At 26.6% G+C, this 26,513-nt stretch overlaps 2 protein-coding genes across 2 annotated transcripts in view; one reads left to right on the forward strand and one right to left on the reverse strand.

Moving 5' to 3' along the window:
* LOC142323725 (uncharacterized) overlaps positions 1–26,513 on the forward strand; it is a 417,400-nt gene that overhangs the window by 126,928 nt on the left and 263,959 nt on the right. The gene's annotated exons all lie outside the window — the stretch shown is intronic.
* The window catches only part of LOC142323726 (uncharacterized), a 38,718-nt gene continuing 14,796 nt past the window's right edge, over positions 2,592–26,513 (reverse strand). The window contains exon 2 of the mRNA XM_075363882.1: positions 2,592–4,665. Coding sequence (XP_075219997.1) covers positions 3,297–4,664 — 1,368 coding nt within the window. The 5' untranslated portion in view covers position 4,665 and the 3' untranslated portion in view covers positions 2,592–3,296. The remainder of the gene's footprint in view (positions 4,666–26,513) is intronic.

Raw genomic sequence — 26,513 nt, forward strand, 5'->3', positions numbered from 1 at the left:
ACATTGAATTCTAATAATTCAAAATATTTTATGTGATGTGTTCAAAGTAGTGTTATTGTCAGGATATGATTTCTGACACAATTATAAACAATGAAGTTTTCTTGTTTATGAATTGAAATGACTTTTTATGTCAACGATTTTTGGTTTTAAAAAAATTCTATTTTAATTTAAAACACTAATTATTTTGTTAATTAAAGGTAAATTATAATATTTTTACTTCCTTGTACGAAGTAAAGAAAGTATTGTGATCGCGAAAAATTTCGGTTTTCAGATTTCAACGGAAATATCCATTTTTACTAGTTTCGGCGTGACGCCTGTACGTTGTCGCGTTATTCTAAAATTAGCCGTAGGATGTTGAAATTTTGGATTTATGACTGTTATAACATCTAGTTGTGCACCTCCCCTTTTGATTGTAATCGACTTGACCAAAAATGTCCAAAAAAAACCACAAAATCCAAAAACAAAATTTGGATTTACTGCTGTAATAAGCCCTCATTGAGAGCTTTTCAACGAAATATCATAAGTAGTATTTATTTTCATTGGTTCCAGAGTTATAGCCAAATAAAATTTTAATTAATGAAATATTTGGATGTTACAAGGGGAAGGCTTATCAGTTCGAAATCAACTTCATTTCCTTTTGTTTAACTTTTTTTTTTAATTTAAATATATTGATTTATTAATAATTATTAACCTGTGATTGTAAAAAAATTCAATGATAACAATAAAAAAAGATATGAAAAACATCAGAAATTAGTGAAAAAAACTTTTTGTACTTTTAAAATTGTGTATATGTAATTTAATAGGCGTACAAGGATGTCATGTGGTGTCCACATCAGATTATTTTGTGTAGTAGAGTGATCCTAACCTTGTCTGAAAAAATATACTCAAACCTCTCTTCTTGTCTAAAATTCTAGTTTTTGTGATTTTACATTATAAAATTTAAAAAAAAATACAAAACCCAGTTATGTTTAGTTAGTGATCTTTTCTATTTTTCTATGATGTTTATGTTTCATTTCAGATTTTGTTTCCCTTGGGGCATACAATTAATTATTTATTTAGATTAATTACTTACTTTTTTTTTGTAAATGTTATTTACGTACTGCATAGTAGACGAATTAGGTTTACATGGAAGTGAGTTTTTAATGAACATTTCGTAACTAATTATCCAGCCGCTCTTATTAGGTGGAATTTGTTTTTTCTTTAATAATAAGTAATTTATGAATGTCTTCGATTAATATGTGTTCTTAAATTTATTATCACTCAATTATTTTATGATCGTTCTGATTTTGTTTGCTAATCTTGCAGGGAGTGATCAATGACTATGGTATGTTTAACCTGTTTTTTTATGACATGATTTTAAAAAATTCGCCGTTTGTTATATTTACAGTCTCCACATCTTTCTTTGCAAGATAATAAATGTCCTTCCTGTCTGTCCGATGTATTTATTGCTATCAATGGAATTTAATTTGTATATCTCTGATTTGCTGTCTTTTATAGTAAGTGCGTGTTTTTTAAAAATTTAGTTTGATTTATGATCTTGTGTATTTTGAAACTGAAACAACAACCTGTTTTCCTGAAAATGTTGACAATTTTGTATGAGTGTAGTTTGTTGTATATTAGCGATATGCATTTTTTATTTTGTTTTGTCTTAGATAAAGGATGTTGGCTATAAGTAAGGGTGAGTGGTTTATAATTAACCATTCCAAATGCTTCAAATAAGGGAGTGCTTAGATGGTGTTTTGTTCGACAAAGCGTGACGTGTACTGGGTATTTTTACGAAATATGAAATGAATTCGTTGCGTTTCTGATAAGTGAGCAACATGTTGTGGGTTTTATATATATTTAAAAACAATTTTTAATTATCAGTTTTCCATGTGATAAAATCAAGTCATACGATTTGTTACTGAGAATGGGATGTAATTTTTTGATGAGTTAAGAAGGTATAGATCATCTAAGTTATCATAGCATAAGGATGTACCTACACTATCTTGCTGTTGAAGAGTAGGAGGTGTGTGTGTGTGTGTGTGTGTGTGTGCGAGTATATATTTATCGCCAGTCATCTAGTAACCGATCAGGGATCTATAAAAATTTCACCATCAATCCAGCCTACGTCAGAACTATTCGAAGATAACTTTGAGCTTCTGTGCATTGCCTTATATTTATTTTGTACAAGATTATTTGTGATTCTTCAAACACAAAAGTTTTTTTCATAACAATGATTATTATCATTATAGCTTGCATTACAGTGTACAACATTATATTGTACTTTGATTGTAACTCGATCATTAAAATATCTTTTTATTTATAATTTAGAATAATTTTTTTAAGGATTTCATTATATTCACATTCCATTTGTGAATGACATTGTTTCTGTTAAATCATGCAACAGTAAAAAATAGGTAATTTGCATTTTTTATATCTTAATGCTGTATGTTACTAATTTTTTATAAAATATTTTTATTTATTATATTTTAAAATATAATAAAAAAAATAAACTTAACGCATTTTAGTGTATAAAAATGGGCACTCTTTATTTTTACATTACAAATTAAATAGTACAAGGCACTTTTGTATACACAATTAAAAATCAATTAAAGATCACAACAACGGAAACTAATTATATTTTAATTAATTATAATTATCATAATTAAAATAATATTATCATTAATTAAATTAAATATTTATCGATTTAACTTACAACATGATTATTTTTACTAATAATAGTAGAGTTGTTCATCATTTTTATAATTAAAAGTTCAGTGTCTTTTTCTGTATTTTACATTAGGCAAACATAAAGGATAAAACGTTGTTGATGACATTTTAACACACAAATATCTATTTAATTAAATTTTAAAAAGTATTTTTTTTTATAATTAAATAATGCATTAAGGGAAACTTACTTTTCCGCTTATAAAGGGAAAAGTTTTGTTGATTTTCTGTTTTCATTGTTTGTACTGAAGGAAAGATAATCGCACGATTTAGAAACGAATCTTGCAATTATTATCCTCATTACAGGTTAAGGTTTATCGCTTAAGTATTTCTATATGAAATACTAGCGTCCTTATTGTTTTTTTAGGTTCCCGTCCATGCTAGAAGAGCGGATTTGTGTAGGTGGGGTGATAAATAATATATATGTTGGTCTTATAGCACAAGAAGGGAACTTGAGTCACGCAATCACACAGAAATAATTTAAAAAATACAGATGGAATGTGTTTTTTAACAAGAGATTTTTTGTCCGCTGTCCCGATAAACACCAGGCGCCGTTCGCACTCTCTCAATGTTATTATATGTTCATCTTACGTGCTTGCTGGTGCTTCCTTAACTTCCGTAGCCTTTTTTTCTTCTTCTTTAGATGCTTCTGTGGTAGGTACAGCCTGTTCTGAAGACGGCTTTTCTTCAGCAACAGCGGCTTCTGGAGCTTTTACTTCAGCTTTCTTTTCATCCGGTTTAGCCGTTTCGGCTGGTTTTTCTTCTGAACCTGAGGAATCAGCTTCTGGTTTCTTTATTTCTTCTGATGAATTTACTTCTTCCGATTTAGTTCCAGATTCTGAGCTATCGTCAGACTTTTGTTCGTGTGATGTTTCATGAACCGGTGCCGGTTCTTCAGATTTTGGTTTTTTGATTTCATCCTTCTTAATATCAGTGGGTTTCTTCTCTTCTTTGTCTTTTGCTTCGCGTCTTCTTCGGCTTTCGGCCTTTACTTCTGCCGGTTTAGCTTCTTCAACTTTTTCAGCTTCTTTATTTTCTTCAGGTTTAACTTCGTGTTTCTCTTCTACCGGTTTAACTTCCTCTTTGACTTCTTCTTTCTTCTCTTCCGGTTTTGGTTCTTCTTTTACTTCTTCTGATGATTTTGATTCGTCTTTTTTCTCTTCTGATGAATTATCTTCTTTGACTTCAGCGGGTTTGGATTCGTCCTTTTTCTCTTCTGAACTGTCTTCTTCCTTCTTTTCTTCAACTACTGCAGCGGCAACTTCTGATTTTGCTTCTTCTTTCTTTGCTTCTTCTGCGACTTCCGCTTTCTTTTCTTCTACAGGTTTTTCTACCGGTGCATCAGCAGCAGGAGCTTCAGCATCTGCTTTCGGTTCTTCTACTGCGTTAACCGGTTCGGCTGTTTTATCGACTACTTCAGAATTTCTCTTCACATCTTCTGTTGCGGCTACCGGTTCGACTTTGCTAGGTTCCGGGGCAGTAGCCTTCTGTTCGGAGAGGTCGCTGGCGTCTTGTTTCAGTTCTTCTTTAGAAGCGACTGCTTCTACAGGTGCGACTGGATTTTCTACATTGGCGGGATCAGCGGCCGGTTTTAATTCTTCAACGTGTACATCGGGTGCGGATTTTTGTTCCTCTGCTTCAACTGAGGCAGCGGGTGCGGCAGAAACAGGTTCTGTTAGTTTTTCCGGTTCTGGAGTCGATACTTCGGCGTCCTTTTTCGGTTCTTCTACCTTAACCTCTGCAGGTGCTGCTTCAGCTGGAGCGGCAACGATCGCTTCGGTTGGTTTGGCGTCTTCCGGTTTTGCTTCATCGGCGCTTTTTGATACGGTCGAATAGTCGGCGATGACTAGAGGTACGACTGGTTGTGGCGATTCCTTTTGTTCCGGTTCACCGACCGGGTAACCGTGCGTCAGTGCAGCTACTAACGCTGTTACTAGCAGCACACTTAATTGCATCCTGGAACAAACAAAACAAACCCGTTTTTGTTAGCAACATTATTACGTTAACAGCATTTAGGTATATTTCATTAACACATTTACATAAATACATTACGTGATCGTTTACGGGTATTATTACCAAATGGAATTAGGAAAGCTCAGTCGGTATACAAAAATCCTTAAAATTTCAAATCTAATCGATATCTCTTTTTGCTATTCAGATACAATTCTATTTTTTTCATCGATGATGATAAATCACGTTAAGTTGTCTTAACGTCATTACTGTCCATTTCAATTTGCTGTTCATTAGAAGTAACAACTTCTAATTTATTATTTTGCATCCATATTTTCTAATTATTATTAATACAACACAAAATGTGATTAAATGCCGAATATAGTTGGAAAGTGTTGTTTTTTTTTGTAGATACCATAACGATAGAGGTTGTAGGTGATTGAGAAATAAAATTGTCATAACCATCTTAATAATAATAACAAGCATCCTATATCAGGTTTGCTTAGGAGGTTGATGAATGAAGTGGTTTATCGTGGCTGTTTGCATTACACCAGATATACTGTTATAAACATGTCAAGCCCGCTGAAACGCAACTGATATTCAGCCCGACTTGTAGGGCTGAACAGAGTGAAAATGTACTTACATTTTCACTGTGTTCATGATAGTGATTGGCTGCTGTAATGAGTGCAAGAAATTAATATTCTCTTTTCCTTGGGAAACAATGCGTTACACAGACTGTCTTCTCGCAGTAGAGGAATAGAAAATGTTAAATATTGAATTTTTATATAAATTATATTTTATCTCTGGAAATTTTTATTATATTTATTTTTTATGAGTTTTCTGAATGTTAGTGGAAAGTGTAGGTTTTGTAAAGGTTACCGAATTATCTCCGTTATAGGTTGGTTCAAATTTTAAAAATCTATTAACGAATTTAATGGAAATCTGTTCTTTACAGCGGATTTAAAGGCATTTATACATGGTTATTGCCCTGTTACTGTCTTTTGTTCCTTTGTCACAAATTTTCATTCAAGTGAACATATATACATATATATAAAGGTATATAAAGTATATATATCTGTGTGTGTGTGTGTGTGTGTGTGTGTGTGTGTGTGTGTGTGTGTGTGTGGGTGGGTGCTGTCTTTACTTTCAAATATAAATTTAACATCATTTCTGATATACAAAAGAAAAAATTTGTTTTTAACCTCATTCGTACAATATATGTATAATGTAAGTTATTTAATAACTTGTTTTAGTGTGTATTGTGGTATTGTTTCGTCATTTTTTATTTCAACTAGTAGTACTATTAAAATATATATATATACACACAAGTTTTCTACTATAGGTACGTTACGTTATTCAAAACCGGTTTATTTCATTTTTGTTTTGTTTTTTCTTCCGTCTTTATTCATGATCTACGCTTACATATATTAAATTATCTGTTCTTGTAACGTATTCATGATGGAAAAAATGTTGTACCCTATTCTGGTTAGGGTATGTCTTAAAGAATCGAGATTAACTCTCCGTAATGTGATTACATATTCCTACATGACTTAGTATCTTTTACACTAATAAGGTCATAATCATTAATATGTCGTTTATACTGTTACGTATTTTACTACCGGTTGCATACCATTAATATTAATGCACGCGCTTACGCGTACATTCTCTCAAATTATATTACATACATATACATATATTAAAAATGAGTGGCGTATACGTAATAAAAATAAGATAAATTTTATGAACCATTTCTAAATATATAATTTTTTTGTTAATGCGTAAAAAAATTGAAGGATGCCCTGTTTTATTACAGGTGTTATTATTTATTTTTGTACTTATTTGATATATTGCATAGTATTATCATTATTGCACTACATAATAACAAGATTGTAATGTATTTATTACATTCCATTTGTGTGAATATTAAATTATGTTTATATAACCCAGTTAAAATAAAAAAATACGTATTTGGTTTGTATCACGTGTATTATTAATTTTACGTTAATTTTTTTATCGTATTACATCATGAGGTAGTGATTTGTTAAGTTTGTTTATTTATTTTACTGTAATTAAAGAACTATTTTATCGTTCTTCATTAAACAGGTAACGAATGATTTCATTACATTTGTAGTAATATTTTGGAAAATATGTCGCTAAAATGAGATGAACGGTAAAAGATGGACGCCATTTTTCATAAATTAAAAAAAAGCCATTATGTAAGTAAATTAAACGTAAAATTTTTAAAAAATGTTAATAATTTTTAATGAAACAATTTCATTGAATCCATTGAAATAAAAAAAAATTATTATTTTCTAAAAATAATTTTGGCTCTTTGATATTAAAAATGCATTTAAAAAAACCTTATTTTACATAACTAACCAACAGGGAGTGTAATATATTTAGGATGTATGTATTTATGTTTGTCCCAACTCGACGGCTGAACCGATTTAGATGTGACCCCTAATTTAGTTGGAATCCTTACGGTACGGGATTGTCATAGGGTATATTTTTTTAAACATATATATATATATATATATATATATATATATATATATGTTTAAAAAAATTATACTGTGTACAAAATTCTCACCCGCACGCTCTTTAATTATCCTATATTAGTAACTAGCCTATATTAAATATCAATGTTTGTCATCCGCACGCCTAACGTTCTCAGAATCGAGCTCATTTTAAAATCAAATGCGAATTTCAAAAACCGTGCCCAGAAGTTTCCGATTTCGACCGCTAGATTGGGAACTCTATTTTTTTGGCAGTCGTGTTTTTTTTTTAAATTTTTAACAGATTTAAAATTTGTAGATTATAAAACATGATATATATATATATAATCTTTTCCAATTAACCAGCAAAAGTTTTTTCTTTATTTATTCTGCTTAATACACTTTTAAGTAATGGGTTTCTCCCTTTTTCATGTATTAATTCTAATAATGGTCTATAGTATCTGAAATATAAGTTGTGCTAAATAACAGTAAATTATTAAATGAAAAACGAAAATAGTAGCATCTGCGTATAAGTAGGTTTAATTATGATTGCTCTCTGAATATTTCCTTTAAGTTGTTAACGAAATTTTAATCATGTTGATTTTTTTTTGATTCTTTGATTTACTGTATGTATTCTTTACAAGTAACAAGAAGTTATGGTCCTGTTATAGAATAATGTTTAAATTCATGAAATATATATTTGCTGAGACTTTTTTTTAATTTTCTCTTATTAAATATCTATTTTTTAATAACTATTTTATTGTATGTTATAAAATTAGTTATATGATATTTTATCTTGTCATTAAATATTTTTTTTTTATTACTCATGAAAAGTTAATATAATTAAATTAGTTCGTTCCTTTTTTATTTTCTATATTTATTCACAATTGCATTATTATTATTATTAAATGATACCACCTTCATTTTTTTTAATATTATTATTATTATGTGGTAAAAGTAAGTTAATTTGTTCACAATACTTAGTATCATTTAAAATATTTTCCTTTACCTTGACACGCTTTATTTTAATTATTTATTGTTTATCATGAATTTTATTTTATCTAATAAATTTAAATTATCATCTTAAAAATGTAATATATATAAATAAAATTAATTACCCTTGACCTATATAAGTAAAACAGTGAAAAAAAATGTCCTAAGTTTTTATATGTGGTGTTTAGAAAAAATATCATTTCTTTGTGGTAATTATTTCCTTATTAATTAGTAAAGGGAAATTCATTTATGGTCAAACATTTTAAGTAATGATTAAATTCTACAAAAATATATAGTTCATACATGTTTAATGATTAATTCAGGTTGTTATGAATCGTACATAACTTAATATTTGTAGCTTTTTCTGCAGAAGTTTAAATGGTTTTAACTTTTATTTTCTATAAATTTTATATTTCCTGTAGTTTAAAAAAAAAACATGTCTCTTTCTAAAAAAAAAGCCCTTTCGGCACGCCGAAAGTCTGAGATAGGTTTCACCGGTGCTAGGGGTCTAGGGGAAGTAAACGTGAAGATTTGTCGAAATTTTCCGAAAGTCGAATCATGGTACCCATTACAGGTAGCTTTCTTACGAAATCTACCTAAAAGTGCTATTTATTGTAGATCACTTTAAAATCAATTATCAAAATTATCTATGTATTTGATTTTTTTATTATTAAAATTATCATCACATTTTAGTTAAAAATAACTAAATTTTTTTTAATTAATTATTTTTCAAATACAATCAATAGTCACTCATTTCTTTCTAAGTTAGTCCCACTTTATTCTTCTAGTATTCCACGGATAAAAATGGCATCGTCTTTAAAAATGTATAATAATTATTACTCTCACCCACATACCCGTATACAGTGTAATAATAATTGTAATCTTATTTATAAGTAAGAATTCACGAATCATAATATGATACAATTATTACTTGAAGATAATGTGATTTAATGTAAAATCCTTTGCATAATGTTCACTTCATTCTTTTAATTTTTCGTAGTTTTATAATTATGGAAAATTAATTATAATTTTTAGTGGTTTTTAATTTCATTTCTCTAATTTGCATGAAATAATTTGTCATAAATATACTATGGAATTTTCTAGTAAGCGTGTGGGAAAAATATTAAACATTTAATTATCAGAGATAATTAACTGTTTAATTGTGTTCATATTTTTATCGGTTTATTATGAATACATTTCGTAGAAGAATATAATAAATTTACTTAATGAATTTGTTTTTATTCTTTTCTTTTTTTTACAAGGACTCCCATTTTATGATAATTGTTAATTTATTATTTATAATGGTAATTTACTTCATAAAATTTCTTCTGTTTATTTAATTTTTTTTCGTTTCGTACTATATCACTAAAAAAAAATAAATGACATAAAATTTACCTGTCAATTATTTTGATGTGTTGTACGACGTATTTATTTTTCATATATAATAGGTTGGAATCAATTAAGTATACTATTCTGTCATTAAAAAAAAGTTTACGTTAATATAATATTATGATTAGAAAAAGAAAAAAAAAATGGATAAAAGAACATGTTTTTTTTTCTGTAGAGATTATATAATATATACATGTGTATGTGTGTGTGTATATATATATATTATATGACCTTGACATGTCAGATGTCAATGTTGAGTAAGATTTTTATTTTGCTCTTCATTTTATATATAGGCTACTAGATTATATACTATCACGCAATATTAGATAAGTCTGGTAAAGGTTAGGTGAGGTTGGTTTTTTTCTTTGTTGACATAAATATGTAATACAAAAAGGGAAGCTCTTATATGTCCTTGGTTTCATATATATTACGTAAAAGACCTTCAACAGCAAAAATTTACCCTTTCCTCTTAACTCATCCCTATTGTTTTTCTTCTTATTATTTTTTTTTATCAAACTAATGGATTTTATTTATTTACTTGAAACCTTTTTATAAATTAAAAGTAAACAATTTTAACTCAAATTGTTTGTTATTATATAAATGATGGAGTTATAAAATTGTTTATTATTAGAGAAGAAGCTTTTAGTGAAATTTGAACAAATTATAATAAAATTCAACGAATTTTGTTTATTATTTTATCTCATGAAAACGTATTATTATTCAAATAATTGGGTTAATTATCTATTCGTTTAATTATCTTTTAAATAATACAAATAAATGTAATATCATGTACATTTCGAGTAAAAGATTATTAATAATAGTTAAAGTTAATGATTTTAGATTGTACAAACATTTTTCCTTATACATTAGAAATTATGTTACAAAATTAAATCATTTATTTATCTTGTAATAATATTTGAATAGATGAATTTATTTCTACAAAATTTTATTGATTCCGTTTATAATCATTTATAAATAGCCTTCATTGTTATTAATCAAACAAAATATATGGTGATTAAGTTAGTTTGGCGTCAACTAACAGTTCTTTCATTCTTTTATTATATGTAAGTATATAATATTAATGTAAAATAGAAAACTGGGTACTGAAGCGTTGAATTCATTAAACTGATTTCATAGCACGTCTAACGATGTATTTTTTGTGTTTATATAGACTGCCCCGTCTCTATAACTAAAAGATAAAAATTTGGAATTGAAATTTCGATTTACAATACGATTGAAGTTTCCTAAATTTAAATTTCATTTGGTATAACTCATCATAAGTTTTATGTCAAAACGCTAAAAATTAATTTTTTTCCTTTACACCAATAAAACTTTATTTTTTTAACAGTAAAAATTGAAAATATAATACAGGATAGAGTTGACTTTTTCATTCTTAAACTAGTTATCAATGGAAAGTCTAATAAGACTTTCCCGAACGAACATTAATATTGTATATTAAGCTAATTAAAGTTACATAAGTTTTTGGATTATTTTTATGTTTTAAAGTTCCCTTGACCATTATTTGCTGGCCGATCAAATCAGTTACTTATTATCTTAATCGTAATTTACAATTTTATTTTATATGATGGTTACTTTTCAGTATCTGTTACAATTAAAAAGTTACACATTTTTATAATTTTAAATTAAAAGATTTTTTTTTAAAAACTACTGGAGGTGCAAATGAATTTGTTATGGTTTTAATAACTCTCTATTGGTATCATATTTACGCTAAGTTAAATATAACTTATTTATACCGTGTTTAGCAGTTTTATGGCATATTTTATTTTTTCAATTAGTAAAAAGGTAGTGTTTCCGTCATTTTGGTTGGGGTCTTATACTTGATTTACAATATTGATGTTTGTTTAGTTTATTAATTTTAGTAAACCTTATATCGGTGTGTTTGGATTATCTTGATACCTTACACCGTTATTGCGTAATGATTATTAGAAAATATTTATTTTGGCGACCATTTTTATGTGAACCCGACGGCTGATCGCGGCCATTCGTGTATTTTTGTAATCCTCTAACAATACTTAATCTGAATCCGAAATCAAAATCAGAGAAAAAAGTGTTCACACACACATACATATTAAATCCAACTGTTTGTTGAAAAATATTTTATCTGTTTATTTTACGATTTATTTTCTCTAACCTTATAGTACTTTTTACACATGAATATATATTTTATGATAGTTGTGTCATATTAAAAGATAATTAATAACTTCAGTTTTTATTTCTTATTGTTTTCATACTTTTCTACGAGATAAAAATCTCATATGGTTAATTATTTATTTTTTATTTGTAAAATTAGTAATTTAAGTAATATAATGATCGTATTTCTAATTTTTTTTTATTTTGTAAAAATGAATTTCAGGTAAATTTTAAACCATCATCATTGGCACTTTAAATTATGATTTCAACTGATTATGGTTTACTACCAATTTTTTTTTTTTTTTTTGTAATTTAAGTCGTGAACTTGATAGGAATAAATAAAAGGAGTGTTCAGTGAAGGAAAGATCGATTACCTTAATTTCAGGTTAAATCAACTAATTAGAATAGATAACTAAAAATTAAGCTTACTTTTGATAAGTAAGCTTCATTTGGTTAGTAACCTTTATGTTTACCTTCAAGTCAAATGTTGCAAAAACTACTGGAAACTTGTTTATGTTTTTCTACGTTATTATTTAATAATTGAGAGGTAAGCTATCGCTTAATTAATTTAAGATGAATCACGAGATAAAATACTTTTTTTAAAACAGTGGTGACTTATAAAGATATACTGTTATTTAAAGCTGTAAATTTTTATAAAAAAAAATAATGATTGTGTAAACTCTTTAATCTAGAGTTTGTTGATGCATGTAAGAAAGCTTAAAATAAAAAAAAATACTTCATTATTTTTATATTTTAATAATTATATCATGAGAATAAGTTTTACTTAATATTATCATTTATTTTATTCTTATAATATTCATTGCGTGTATTATTTATGTTAACTATGTGTGTTCATGTTACCGTATGCTTGAGAATATTACACATTTGTAATATAAAGAGAATTTTGGTGTCTTATTATTTTTCGTACGTTTGTGTTTTTGTTTTTTAACATAATAATTATAATTATAAAAATAAATTAAATTTTATTTTTAGATTTTTGTAATTGTTGTTTTAAAATGTGTTAGTTTGATTTGCTTTAAATGTAATAGTAATACCAGTAAAATAGTAAATTATTTTATTAGAAAAAAATTTTAATATTTTACCCGTTGAATTGTACAAGTTGTGTTAACTTTTTTCTTTTTACGTACGTATTTTTAGTTTTATTTTACTATAAAGATATAATACCTCTAATATACATTTATTTTTTTTTAAATAATGAATAAATAAAGAACTTCCAATATTGTAATTTTTTACTGTTTCTTACTGATTTTAGTAATTTTTAACAAAAAACTTTCTTTTATGACTAGTTTTATCTTACAGACAACTTGATAAGAACATTTTTTTCTGTATCAGTTTAAAATTTATTATTTTCTACGTTATTGTTTAATGAAATTTATTTAAAGAAAATCTGTAGGACATAACGGAAAATTTCTCATAAGAAGTATTTCCATATCTCATTACTTCGTTAAGGGATTATATAAAGAAAATCATTTTTACGTATTATTAAGAGAAAATTTTCCGTTCGCTTGTTTCATTTTTTTTTTAAGGTAGGACATTTTTTGCACTGAATCTAAGTTTTAATAAAATTATTACGTAGTTATATAATTTAAATTAAAACAGAATAATAAAAAGGGTTGTAAAAGAAAAAATAATTTCTATTAAAGCTATCGGAAATCATAATCGCCTATTACATTAAAGTACAGTTGTTTCACGTATATTACGTATAGTCATTACGTATATTCACGTGTAGAGTACAGTACAAATGATTTAATTCTTTTACAGATTTTTCTCTGTAAAATACCGTGATATTTTATTACATACGTTTAAAAATATATTTAAATATCGTTTGTTCAAATAATAATAATAAACACGACCGTGTCTCGGTCGCAAGTCAGCTGTTTTAATAGCTGATTTTCGAAGTCGAAGGTTCTGAGGTTCAAATCCTAGTAAACGATAGTAGTTTTATACGGATTTCAATACTAAATAGCGGATACCGGTGTACTTTGGTGGTTGGGTTTCAATTAACCTTACGTCTTAGGAATGGTCGGTCTTAATCTGTTCAAGGCTACACCTCACATATCTCATTGGGCCGTGAGAGAGTTGCTTATTGTTCGCTAGTATGAACAGATTGCAACATACACATTAGGAGAATAAAATAAATAAAAATAATCCAAAATATTGTCATTTAAAATAATTTTAATTACATTTTAAGTTAATCGCTTCTCGGCCTCTTGGCTAAGATAAAAGTATAGTATATTTTAAGTTAAACTAGTGGTCTCTTGCTGCTCCCCAACGTTATTCTTACAAAATAATGTTATATATTTTAAAAATCGGTTAAAAACCTATTCCATTTACATTTTTCACCTCCAACAACCCCTGTTTTTTTCCTCCCTTTCCTACCACAGTAAAATGCGTGCTATTAATTATTTTTGTCTGAATAAGAATATAATTAAGGTCTTTCGAGTGTGTGTAGTTTTAATTTTTAAAATAGATGTTTTAAGCTCTATACAACGTCGGAAATATTCAACATCTTTTTTTTATTAATTTAATTTCTTCAGTTACCTTAATTAATTGAAGTTGTAAATGTTAAAATAAATAATAAAATTAATTAAAAAAATAATAAAAGTTATGATTTTTAATTATAAATTATTATTTTTTAAACATATATATATGTTTATATATAACTAATAGATATGTACATGCATGCATGTTACTTTTGCTGTTTAATTTATGCAGTAAAGATTAACATTTCCATATTGTAAAGTCAATATCCATTCATATAAAGTAACAACTGTACAAATACAATGCAGCCGTAGACTACAATAGTGTTGTATGACAGTTGTATATCCTCCGGAAATCCTCTTAAGTTCGATGGTCTCTTTCGATGCTCATCGCGAATGTTAAAAAGGAAGCAAGCCAGCAACATTCTTTATCATCTTCTTTTTCTTCTTCGATTCAAGTTCTTTTTTTCTCTGTTCGTATCATTCTTTCATCTATCTATGTTTAATAGTTTATACGGCCTTGCACGTTTCCTGTCCGGCTGCTTGCATGGAAAAGTCACTAAATATATTATAGTGTCACATTATAATTCAGTTACACGTTGTGTTCTTACGTACGTAATTATTTATTGCCGTCTGCATTTTTTATTATTTTATCTACCTTATTAATATTGTCGTATAAATATTAGAGACATGATTTATACTTATAATCAACGTCAATGCAACTGTTATGTCGGTAAGAACGCATTCTGTAATTTATTTTCTATTTATTATCGTTACTTCTTTTTCTTTTGTACAATTTTAGTTTTGAACGAATCATTTCCAAATATAATAAAGTTTATTCTCTATCGTTAAGAATTTTCCATTTATTTTATCCCTTTAAAAATGTTATTTCTTGCAGCTTAAAGTACGGTTATTTTATGCACTCCAACCGAAACATATATTAACGTTATCAAAAATATTATTTAAAAATTTTGTCTATAAAAATCTGTCGTATCAATGCTTTTATTGTCTGTCTTGCCTGTCTTATCTCGTATGTATAAACATCATAAAGAAATTAACGGTAGAACCTGTGACTTAATCGTAAAAAGATTTATATGCTTAAGTTTTCATATTTAGCCCGTGGTGTTAATAATTATAAAATTAAAAATATATTAAAATATTCCCAGATTGACTACAGATAATGTATTCAATACATTTTTTAACTTTTTTTACGGACTTTTCAAAGAAAAACATAGTGTTACATTCGATCGTACGGTTGGAGTGAAGGGGTGGGGTTAAAACAGAATTTTCTTTACATTTTGAGGTATGAGGAGTACGAAAATACCGTACACATAAATTCGGATTTCCTTATATATTAATATATATAGGCCTATGAATAAAATTTGTGGCTGGAAAATCTCCAAAATTACTTAATCAATTTCAATTATATTTTATATATGCAGTAATAGTGCATGTGAAGTTCTGCGTGTGAAAATATGATGAAGATTGATTGAATCGTTCCCGAGTTACGCTAAATTTAAGGTCGAAAACACACAATGTAACCTCAATTTGAAGTATTATTTTCGGTCGCCTGGTAGGATTGGGAGGTGAAAATCAATTTTCTTTGCGTTTTGAGGTATGAGGATTACGAAAATATCATTCATGTATGAAATTTTGTGACTTGAAAATCTCAAAAATAGCATTCACGTATAAAATCTTGTGGTTTGAAAATCTCCAAAACTACTAGATCAATTTCATTGAAATTTATGCTGTAGTAGGTATATCTGACGTTTGCATGTGAGAATTTGATGTAGATTGGTTAAGTTATTGTAGTTGTTCCAAAATATGTGAAAATGTTGTGGCTCGAAAATGTTCAAAACTACTAAACCAATCCCATTGAAATTTAGATATGCTGTATGTGCGGTGTACTCGTTTATCTAACGTATATAGTTCATTGTACTCTGATAATCATTGCGTTTCTGGTTGCGAAATAGTGATGGTGTCAGAAACAAAAATTCGGCCGTCTTGCGCAGAACTGCAACTAGATCTTTTTTTAATTTCTTAGTTAATCAGCCCTTGTGTAAAAATTAAAAAAAAAACCATACGAAAATCTAACTGAATATCAAGCCTGCATGTTATTGGGCTTGATATATATAATAATATTACCTTAAATAAAAAGGGAAACTAGATTTATTATCCATGATATACCTGTCATGAGATATTTTTTGTTTTTTAAGGGTAAGAATAACTTGGTCTCTTTTTATTATTATTCTTTTTTAATATATATGCAGCTATTTTACAGGTCTGAATATGTGTACCTAAACATACATTGATGGTTTTTTATAAATTATATCAAAAAACATTACTGAAGGTTTTTTTATTTTTAATCCCGTCCTAAATCGGGAGTTTTCAAAAAAATATTTATAAATGGTAATTAATTTTTCTGTGAGACTTTAAATTATACTTGTAACATTATAAGTCTGTTAGTTTTTTTTTTATTACGTATTATTTTTGATGTTTCTAATTTTTTAATAATATTTTGTAAAGTTTCACATCTAAGTAAAAAAAAAAATTAGATTACGCGAAATATCTTTTGATTGATATCATATAGCTTGCTATTTGACACCCATTTTAACTGTATGAAATTTTTATTACTCTCAATTATAACTAATATTACATCAGTGTATTACGAAACCAGTGATTGCTTACAAGTAAAAGTGGTTATTTCGTATACGAAATACTGTTAATTTGGTTTATTTTTACCCTATAACTTACATTCATTGTATTATGTTTCACAATTTTTGTATTAAGTAGTTTTACTTTAAATATTATAAACTTGGAAATATAATTTTACGTCTTTCTACATGTATTTTAGCTACGAGTATGAAATTATGGAATTGAAATAATTCCCGTAAAGGATTTCAGTCTACTTAAGACCTAATGATTTAAAAGATCATTATTTATTTACATAGTAACAACAGACTTACGGCCTTTTACATCCTGACCCCCCGTAGGGTGGTATTACATCTGATCTCTGTAAGAGGGATCAGATGTAAGAGGGGGTCAGGATGTTCCTACCCTTGATGGGCTTTACCGGAGGTAGTCTTTTAGACCCTCTAAACCTGTGATAACACATCATCATCGGTTTGGCCTGATGTTTGACCCATCATCATTGGTAGCGCGATCCCCGCGCCTTACTGTAACACAGAAGGTTTCACACACAACTCTTCCTCTATCTAACTTTAAGTGGACTATGAACTCAAATCGTTACTTAATAAAGCCATTAAGTAATGACTCACACGGATATCTGCACTATAATCAAACTAATATATAAATGCGAAAATTTGTGGCGATTCTGACCATTTGCAACAGCATCACACTAGAACCAACCGACCGATTGCTTTCAAATGTTTAGGATACATTTGTGTTATCCCAGAGAATGTTTGAAGCCATAGATCGAGGCCTTAGCCCCCTCTTTGGGGATAAAGTTGTGAACTTTTCCTCTTGAACAACGACCTAATGTGTTTTTGATTTCGTCTTTCGACGTAAAAATAATAACAATGCGTTTAATAATAATAATGCAGACAACGCGTTTTATAACATACGATTCCAGCTCTGTACTATGACACCCCCTCCCACGAAATATAGAGTTAAACGTCTAAGAATCTTACTAACACGTACAATAAGATATGTTGCGTATGCCGTCAACGAGACATGTTTTCGTTGGGAGTGCGTTGTGGTTAGGATATACCGCAGGTGCCTGTAAGGTAACCCTCGACTTTTATCTATTTAAATCATTTTAATAATTATTAGTTTATTATTAATCAGGAGCAATTATTATTAGATCAAAGTTTCTAAGTCAAGAATGAGGGAAACGTTGGAGGAAAGAGAGATTTTTTGGCTTTAACTATTATTTATCAGTATTATTTTCACAACCATGAGGATAACAAACATATCGGGGGTTCAGGGGGCAAAACTCCCTGACCGGCTAGTGCACCATAATTTAAAACTGTATGTACATTTTTAGATATTTATACCACATTAGAGATTTAATATTCCGAAAAAAATCATAGAGTATCTAATATTAGACGAATTTAAATTTATTAATATTTTAGTAATTTAAATATATATTTGTTAACATGTTACAAGTATTTCAATTTTAATTAACTTTTGAAATCGGTTCTGTCTGAATAAAATTCACTTTTATTTGATTTATTTATAAAAATGATTTTTAAACAAAATTATTTAGAGAAAATATAAAAATATAATCTAAAAACTTACCGTTTTAAAGACATTCCGTTATTTGTTTTAGTTATAATGCTTAAAAAACGTTTCGTGTACGTAAACAAGTTATATTTAAAAATATTCAGTTAACTTTTTTTTTAAATCCGGGTTTACGGTATAACTTCTATACATTTGGTTTTGTTTTACCAGATATGGCTAGTTTTTAAATGTTATGTATTAAAAATATATAATGCATAGAATTTAAATCGTTTGAAATAGGAAATTATACGATGTCAAAGAATATCGGAATTTTGAGAAAAAAAATTTTGTTTGGTCATTATAAAGATGTGGATTTGTATGCAAGTATAAGCATATTTTTGTGATTTATCTTTAATTTTTACCTTTCTATAATGACATTAGGAAATACACATTTTTATACAGTATTATGAAGAGAAAAAAGTGGTAAATTTTATATATATATGAAAGTAATTCATTTAATTATCTATCTAGAATTTGTTTCAATCCATCGATTAGCCTTATCGCAATGATTAATTAGTACCATCAGAGCTTTCTTCTTTGAAGTAATTAAAAACAAAAAAAAAATACTATATAATAACAGCTCTTAAAATAAATTTGCACGTTCATGCTTCTTTGAATTTAAAAGTCGAAGTCACTTTTTAAATTGAAAGTCAAAGCACGTGCATGTAAATATTTTTTAGTTTTTTTTTGTTTTCTTTTTCTTTTATATATATATATATTTTAATAACTTCGAAGAAACAATGTTCCGATGATGATCGGTCTTAAAAAAAATGCTTGCATATAAATTAACTTTTCATAATTTCATTTTTTCTTTTAATAATGCAGGAAGTCATGTTTAACAATATATATAATAGCTCGATTATAAGTAGGGGGGTTACTAGGATGAATTATAATATAATAATGCCAAGCCCAAGTTGGGATTCGATTCATAGACCTTCGATATTTAGTCGGTTGTAAATAATAAATTATTCAGTCGTGATATTAAACAAAGCAGCGTGGGTGTTCCTTTCTATATTTATGTTGCAGTATTGAAAATAACAGCTGCATTTAATTGTAAAAAAAAATTATATATTTATATATTTATATATATATATATATATATATATAAATATATATATATATATAAATGAACAATGCAAGTTTTCTTGCCAAGTTCAAGTTCTGCATTGTAGGTTATTGGCTAAATATACACACGAGAATACGTATGCATGTATATAGACTCACGTGCGCACACGTGTGTGTGTGTGTGTGTGTGTGTGTGTGTGTGTGTGTGTGTGTGTGTGTGTGTTTATTTGATTAATAACCATAACTTTCTTTCTTTGGTTGCTATCATTATTTTAATAGATAATTCTGTTATTAGATACGTTTGTTTTTTTTGTTATATTGCATACTATTCGTTAGATAAAGACCATGTTGTAACAAAGGAACTCTTAAAACAGATTGCATAGATAGATTAATAAGAAAACGAAAACCATTTGTACAGCTGTAAAATTTAATCTTATATTAGTGGTGTTTGTCGTTCTCTCTCTATCTTTCTCTCTCAATCTCTCACTCTCTCTCTCTCTCTCTCTCTCTCTCTCTCTCTCTGTGTGTGTGTGTGTGTGTGTGTGCGCGCGCGTGTGTGTAGGCCTAATCTATTTATTTGATTACATTATGTTGAAAGTAATGTTACATTAGACCTTCAGTATTATATTGTAACTATTTATAAATTAAATAAGGTGGGGCAAATTGACTTAGGGTGTAATTTTTATTTTGAAATAACAGCACATACACGTGATCATATATCCGTGCTGTTTTTAGCCTACATGATATAATTTTGAATAATTTATTAATCAAATAACAGTTAATGTGTTAATTAAAGCTTGTTACTATAACTTATAAAGCTTTACTGTCATTTTATTTTCAGTTCTTTTCACGTTGTACTATCATGTAAAATATTATGTTGCAGTATTGAAAATAACAGCTGCATTTAATTATAAAAAAATTATATATTTATATATAAAAATGAATAATAAAGTTAATAATTATAATACATTCCGTCTTCATACTGTTAAATTTTTATCAAAATTATCTCGCGTAATTAACTTTTTTTCCCCGTTTTACGTAAAAATATTCATGAAATATAGAAATTTGTTTAATCTAGACCAGTTATAATGTATTTTATTCGGCTTAAGGTATTAGTTATTTCCTTCTTAATAGTTGTTAGTCGAATCGAATTTTATTCAGTGTTTTCAATAAAACGCGTATTATTATTCGGTACTGCTGCTGCTGTTCGTCTGCGTTTTTTTTTTAGACGTAAAAAGAGACTAGATAACCAAGTCTTGTGTTTGTAGGCAAAGTTCAGAATACTTTTACTTTATTATTTATTCTATGATTTTTAAACAAAGAGGTTTTTTTATTAACAGAATGTAACGACATCATTATGTATTTGAAAGTTTCCTGTTGTTAATATTAAACGTTTTTTGCGCATTGATATGGAAAAGTCGTTTCGATATTATATCTTCAGACGGAGATATTATTATTTTATTTTTAAAGCTTTCCGCAGCCCATATATATATTTTTGAAGTTTAGGAAATTTTCTTAAAATTACATTAAAAAAAAAAACAATTTTTTTTCAATTTTGTGTTTTTTTTAAATAAAAATATGTTTCGCTTCCTGGTTAACTAAGTTTTAAATAAAATAATATAGAAAAGAGGTTTTTAATTTGATTTTTTTAAACATTTATTTCATTAAACGACAGTTTATTCTTGCTGAAATTTTGCATCATGTATTGTAACATTACTTTCAAATGTTTTTGACTCGCTTGATCTATTGATCTAGTTTAATAAATATAAAATTAATTATGTTATTAGATAAATAATAATTCGGTTATATTTTTCTTTATCATAGTTGTTATTATTTCTATTCTGAATTTTTGGTATTTAAGAAATTCTATTAATTGAATCTTTATCTGTATAGTTTAAAGGTTAAACATTATATATATAAAGTGATTTGTAAATTTTTAATTGTTAATTCTTTTATTTAATTAAGCTGGGTATTTCCTAATGATAACGTTAGTCTACATTTATATCAGCTCGCATGGAAATTATATATATTTATTTCAACTTCTGTGATCTACTTATTTGATCTTCAAATACTTTGGCTTTCTATGACGTTACTCTTTCTCTTAAATGTAATAAATAAAATAATTAAGCGTATAATTTTATTAATATTTGAACTACAGTCAGGATATGATTTAAAAAATCAAACAAAAAAATTAAAAAATGGAAATTAAGAATTCAGTTATTTGTATTTTTCGTTGAAATCTTTATTGTGATACTCTCATCTTCGGTTCAACTGATTATACAGGCATTTTAGACATTTTAAATTTGATACGAAAGTACAGATTTACTATTTATTATTTTTACGAGATATTACTTTTTCGTAATTCTTAGAGTTAATATATTAACAGGTTCTTACCATTGAAAAAATAATCTAGGTTTTTTTTCCCAAAATAGAACATAAAAGTAAAAGATACAGTTATTATAGAAATAAAAATAATAAAATGAAGGAAAAAAGAAACTGATTTTCTGTGAAAACTTCTAAATTTTATGATATAACTGTTTTTTTATAGTAGTTATTTATTTTGAACTGGTTTTTGTGATTTAAAAAATTAAAATAAAATTTATTAAATTAAATTTTGATGAGAATCCGATCGATTTTAATTGGTCATTTGGTGTAGTTGTCTTAATTCTTGTTTCTATATCAATTGATCTCGGGTTCAGATCGTAGTAAGAGTTATTTTTTATAATTTCATTTACATCATACTTCTTTATAAAGTAACCTACACTTTTAAGACTTCGTAGTAATAAAGTAAAAAAGAAAAATTGAAATTATATGTATTTAAAAATGATTGATTTTTATATCGTGTTTTTTTCCGCATCCCATAATTTTATTTTTTTGAATATGGTACTATTTACTAAGCAGATAGAAATTTGTTTGTGAAATTGAACTTCTTCTACAGTAAGAAATAGATAATACAAAATAAAAATTTTATAATTTGAAACAGTCTCTAAATTTTGGTACCTTTATTTTAAATATTCCTAACTAGCTGTAAAAATCATTAAATAATAAATTATACTGTTATCTCTTACTACAAATAATTGTGTACAATTGAAATTTTAAATGTAAACAAAGATAGATGATTGACATTTCCTGGATTTTGTTTTCATAAAAATACTTTATTGTGAGATCTTTTATACTTTACCGCAGTTTTTTAATTTATTTCAACTTATAATCATGTTTACTCTATTACTAGGGTTTAAAAAACTATTTAGGTCATATATTTAAAAGATAATGTTATTACTAAATTTGAAATGTGGTATTTATGATTTTTAACTTTATTATTGTTTTAAATATATATAAATAGCTATTATAACTTAAATTGTTATTGAAAATATGCATAACATATTCACAGTTCTTGCTTCACAGAATAGTATTAATTTATGCGATGAGAAACTGTAATTTTCAGTAATAATTTAAAATTATCAGTTTGAATATATTTAAATTTATATTACTTTGGATAAATTATTACCAACTTAAAAATAAAATAAAAAAATATATATATTCATAATTATTATGTAGTAAGGTTTATTAACAAAATTTGTAAATAAATATAGACAAAAAAAAATATATATATATACACATACACACATACATTAAATAATAAAAGTTAATTATTTCTAGTAATCAAAAATTCTTGAAGTTATTTTAATATAATCATATGCTGTACATGAGTGTGGATTTAATTTTAACTGTAACAAATCAGAATTTAATAAATTTTACTGTAGTTAAATAAACTACGTTTCGATTTATAAAATAATAATTTGTTTATTTGCATACTACATGAGAATTGTTTTATAACTCTGTATACTTCTGCCACTGTGTAGAGACGGAATGTACATTGCATTGTTTTCAACAGAAAGGAGCCGCATATGAATTTATGGCTTTATATTCTTACAGTTTTTTGGTGCACGTATATAATGCGCATTTTACCTTATCTTACAAGTGATACTAATCGTTAAGAGTTGATTCATCTGAAAGTAATGATGTTTAAGTTTCTTGTGCTATATAAAAATAAATAAACCTGTGTCGGAAAATGGAGAAATTTTGTAAAATTAATTTTAAATTCCGCCAAATTGGTGATAAAAATCAATTTGTAATTTTTTTTTTTATATTCGTAAAATAAAAAATCACAAACAAGTATATTGTGGTATGTTTTTTCTTTGAACTAAATCTAATTATATTTCTGGATAATTTTACGTGAACTTATTATCGTTTTAATGTATACAATATTGTTTCTAATTACATCATCTACACTAGTTGACCTAAAACATCGTATTTATCTGGTTTCATAAAATTTACTGAACGATTGTTTATCCGGAAAAATATATTATTATTGTTATACAATAATAAATATTTTATAGTTCCGAATTCATATTTCTTGTTGGCTAATTATTTTGATTTAAGTTTTCCTGTTTGTTGAATCATCTAACTTTGTTATCATAATAAAATTGAAAAAGGAATTATTATTTAACTCTTCTCTATCAATTTTATTAGTTTACGTAACATTTTTGCGATTATCAGTATCAATTCACGCGTTTAATATAGTAAATATAATTACGCGTAGTATTCATTAATTACCCACCGAGTTGGTCTAGTGGTGAACAGGTCTTCCCAAATCAGCTGATTTGGAAGTCGAGAGTTCCACCGTTCAAGTATTAGTAAAGCCAGTTATTTTTACACGGATTTGAATACTAGATCGTGGATACCGGTGTTCTTTGGTGGTGGTTGGGTTTTCAATTAACCACACATCTCAGGAATTGTCGAACTGAGAGTGTACAAGACTACACTTCATTTACACTCATACATATCATCCTCATTCATCCTCTGAAGAATTTTCTAAACGGTAGTTACCGGAGGCTAAACAGGAAAAAGAAAAGGAGTATTCATTCATCGGCATTAAAAATATGTAACCTTTAAGAAAGTATTCCACGTTAAATATCATTTATGTACAATAATATTTTTACTTGACTAATAATTTTTTTACATTTATTTTTATTATTTTTGTCAGAAGTAACGTATCTGTATAAGGGCCTTTCTCCATTATTTATACTTTTTTTCTTTCTAATAAAACCAAATAATTATTTTTTTACACATTAAAAATTATAGATCTATTTATTTATTCAAGGTTTTCCCCTTTTAAATCGATAACTACTAATTACGTGGTTAATAAACGTCATAAAATATTATGTAATCTTTATTATGGATTGATATTTATTTGTTTTTTGTTCTTTCCATTCACTCAGTACAAACTACTTTACAGACTTCGTAAGAACACATCATTATTACATCAAATACTCTATTAGCTGTGCCTTGTTTTATAATGTTTATATGTATTTAAAAAAAAAAATACTATGTATAAAAAAAACAGTTGGGGTTTGAATATTAAAAGAGCCGAAAAAATCATTATTGTATATATTATTTGTAAAAAAGTCAGGCTTTATCACAGAAAATTCAATGCATACAACCAGACCGTGTCCTGCTTTCAATTAAGAAAAAACGTTAACCGATAATTAAAAATAAATTATGAAAAATGATAACTGAAACGCTTTTGATTAAATACATAAAGTTGCTGAAGCTTGAATATTTTATTAATATTTTCAGTTGTCTGAAATATAGACGCATTTAATAAATTATTTAAAGAAGTATTGATAAAAATCGAATTAGGAAATTATTACTGTATAATTTGAAAGAGTGGTTTAATATTTAAATATCCTTAAATCTTCTGGAATAAAAAATAAATTGTTTAGTAAGAAAACATTATATAAATTTATTCATCGTTTACAAAGTTATGAAGGAATAAATAAAACAGAGAGAAACTATACATACCGCTCTCGATATCTATCAAGGTAAAAAAAAATTGAAATTTTCAATAAAATTATTTTTCTTTAATTTTATAACTATATTCAAAATGTTTTGAAAAGAAAATATTGTACGCAAATCGTATACCAAATTATGCTTTTAATAATAATTATAATAATAATAATAATTAAGAATAACAACTTCCTGACGAAATGATTAAGCAGTTTGGTACAAATAAAATTAGCAAAATTGTACTGAAATTTAATTAATAACTTAATATTAAAGTATTGAAATATTTAAGACCTAAAAATACAAAATAACCAATGTAACTAATAATAATTACGAATAAATTAGATTTTATTTGCAAATGAATTTTTGCATTAATTTGGGATTTAATTTACGTGGGGACATATATTTTTCTTATATTTACTATGTGCAAGAAAACGGAAGTTTATTTATATACACATTTTTTTTTTGTAAGTTTAAAAAAAATATGACTGATTACATTAACATGTTAAATTGCGTAATACTTCCATTGCATCATCATGTTGTGTATAATTTTAAAACGGAGAGAAAAAAGTTGTTTTTTTAATGTAATTTTGTAGTTAATTACGATTTTTTTTTAATAAATTAAATATAATCTTTTAATTTAAAATTGATTATAAATCAATGTCAGTTTAACTTGTCATACATTTTTATTTAATTTTTTTTTCAATGTTTATTATTTTTACGTCTAATTTTTTTTTATGGAAAATAGCATTTTACTTTTTTAAAATTGTATGAAATTTGAAACTAGGAATAACTGCTGCAGTAAGTTACATTTAAAAAAAAGTCAGAAAAGGTAAAAGAAAATAAATCAGACTTCGGAAAAATATTGTAAGTAAATAAAAACAGTAGTATGGAATTTAAAAAGAAATTTATTATTTACCCAGAATATTCTACGTCCTAAATATTATTTTAAATATGTTTATGTATAATTTTATTACTTTTCTTTTAAGATTTTTCTATTAATTTCTTAATAATAAACCTATTATAATGACCACTCTTTTTTAAAGATTTAATAAATTTTTTTGTCTATATTTACAAAGTCTGTCGAATAAAGTTTTTTTTTGTACTTTGTAAGTATATAAAAGTTTCCAATATATACACTTCATTCTCGTCTATAATATCTATAATACTA

The sequence above is a fragment of the Lycorma delicatula genome, chromosome 4 (genome assembly GCF_047948215.1).
Source record: "Lycorma delicatula isolate Av1 chromosome 4, ASM4794821v1, whole genome shotgun sequence".
NCBI classification, from domain to species: Eukaryota; Metazoa; Arthropoda; class Insecta; order Hemiptera; family Fulgoridae; genus Lycorma; species Lycorma delicatula.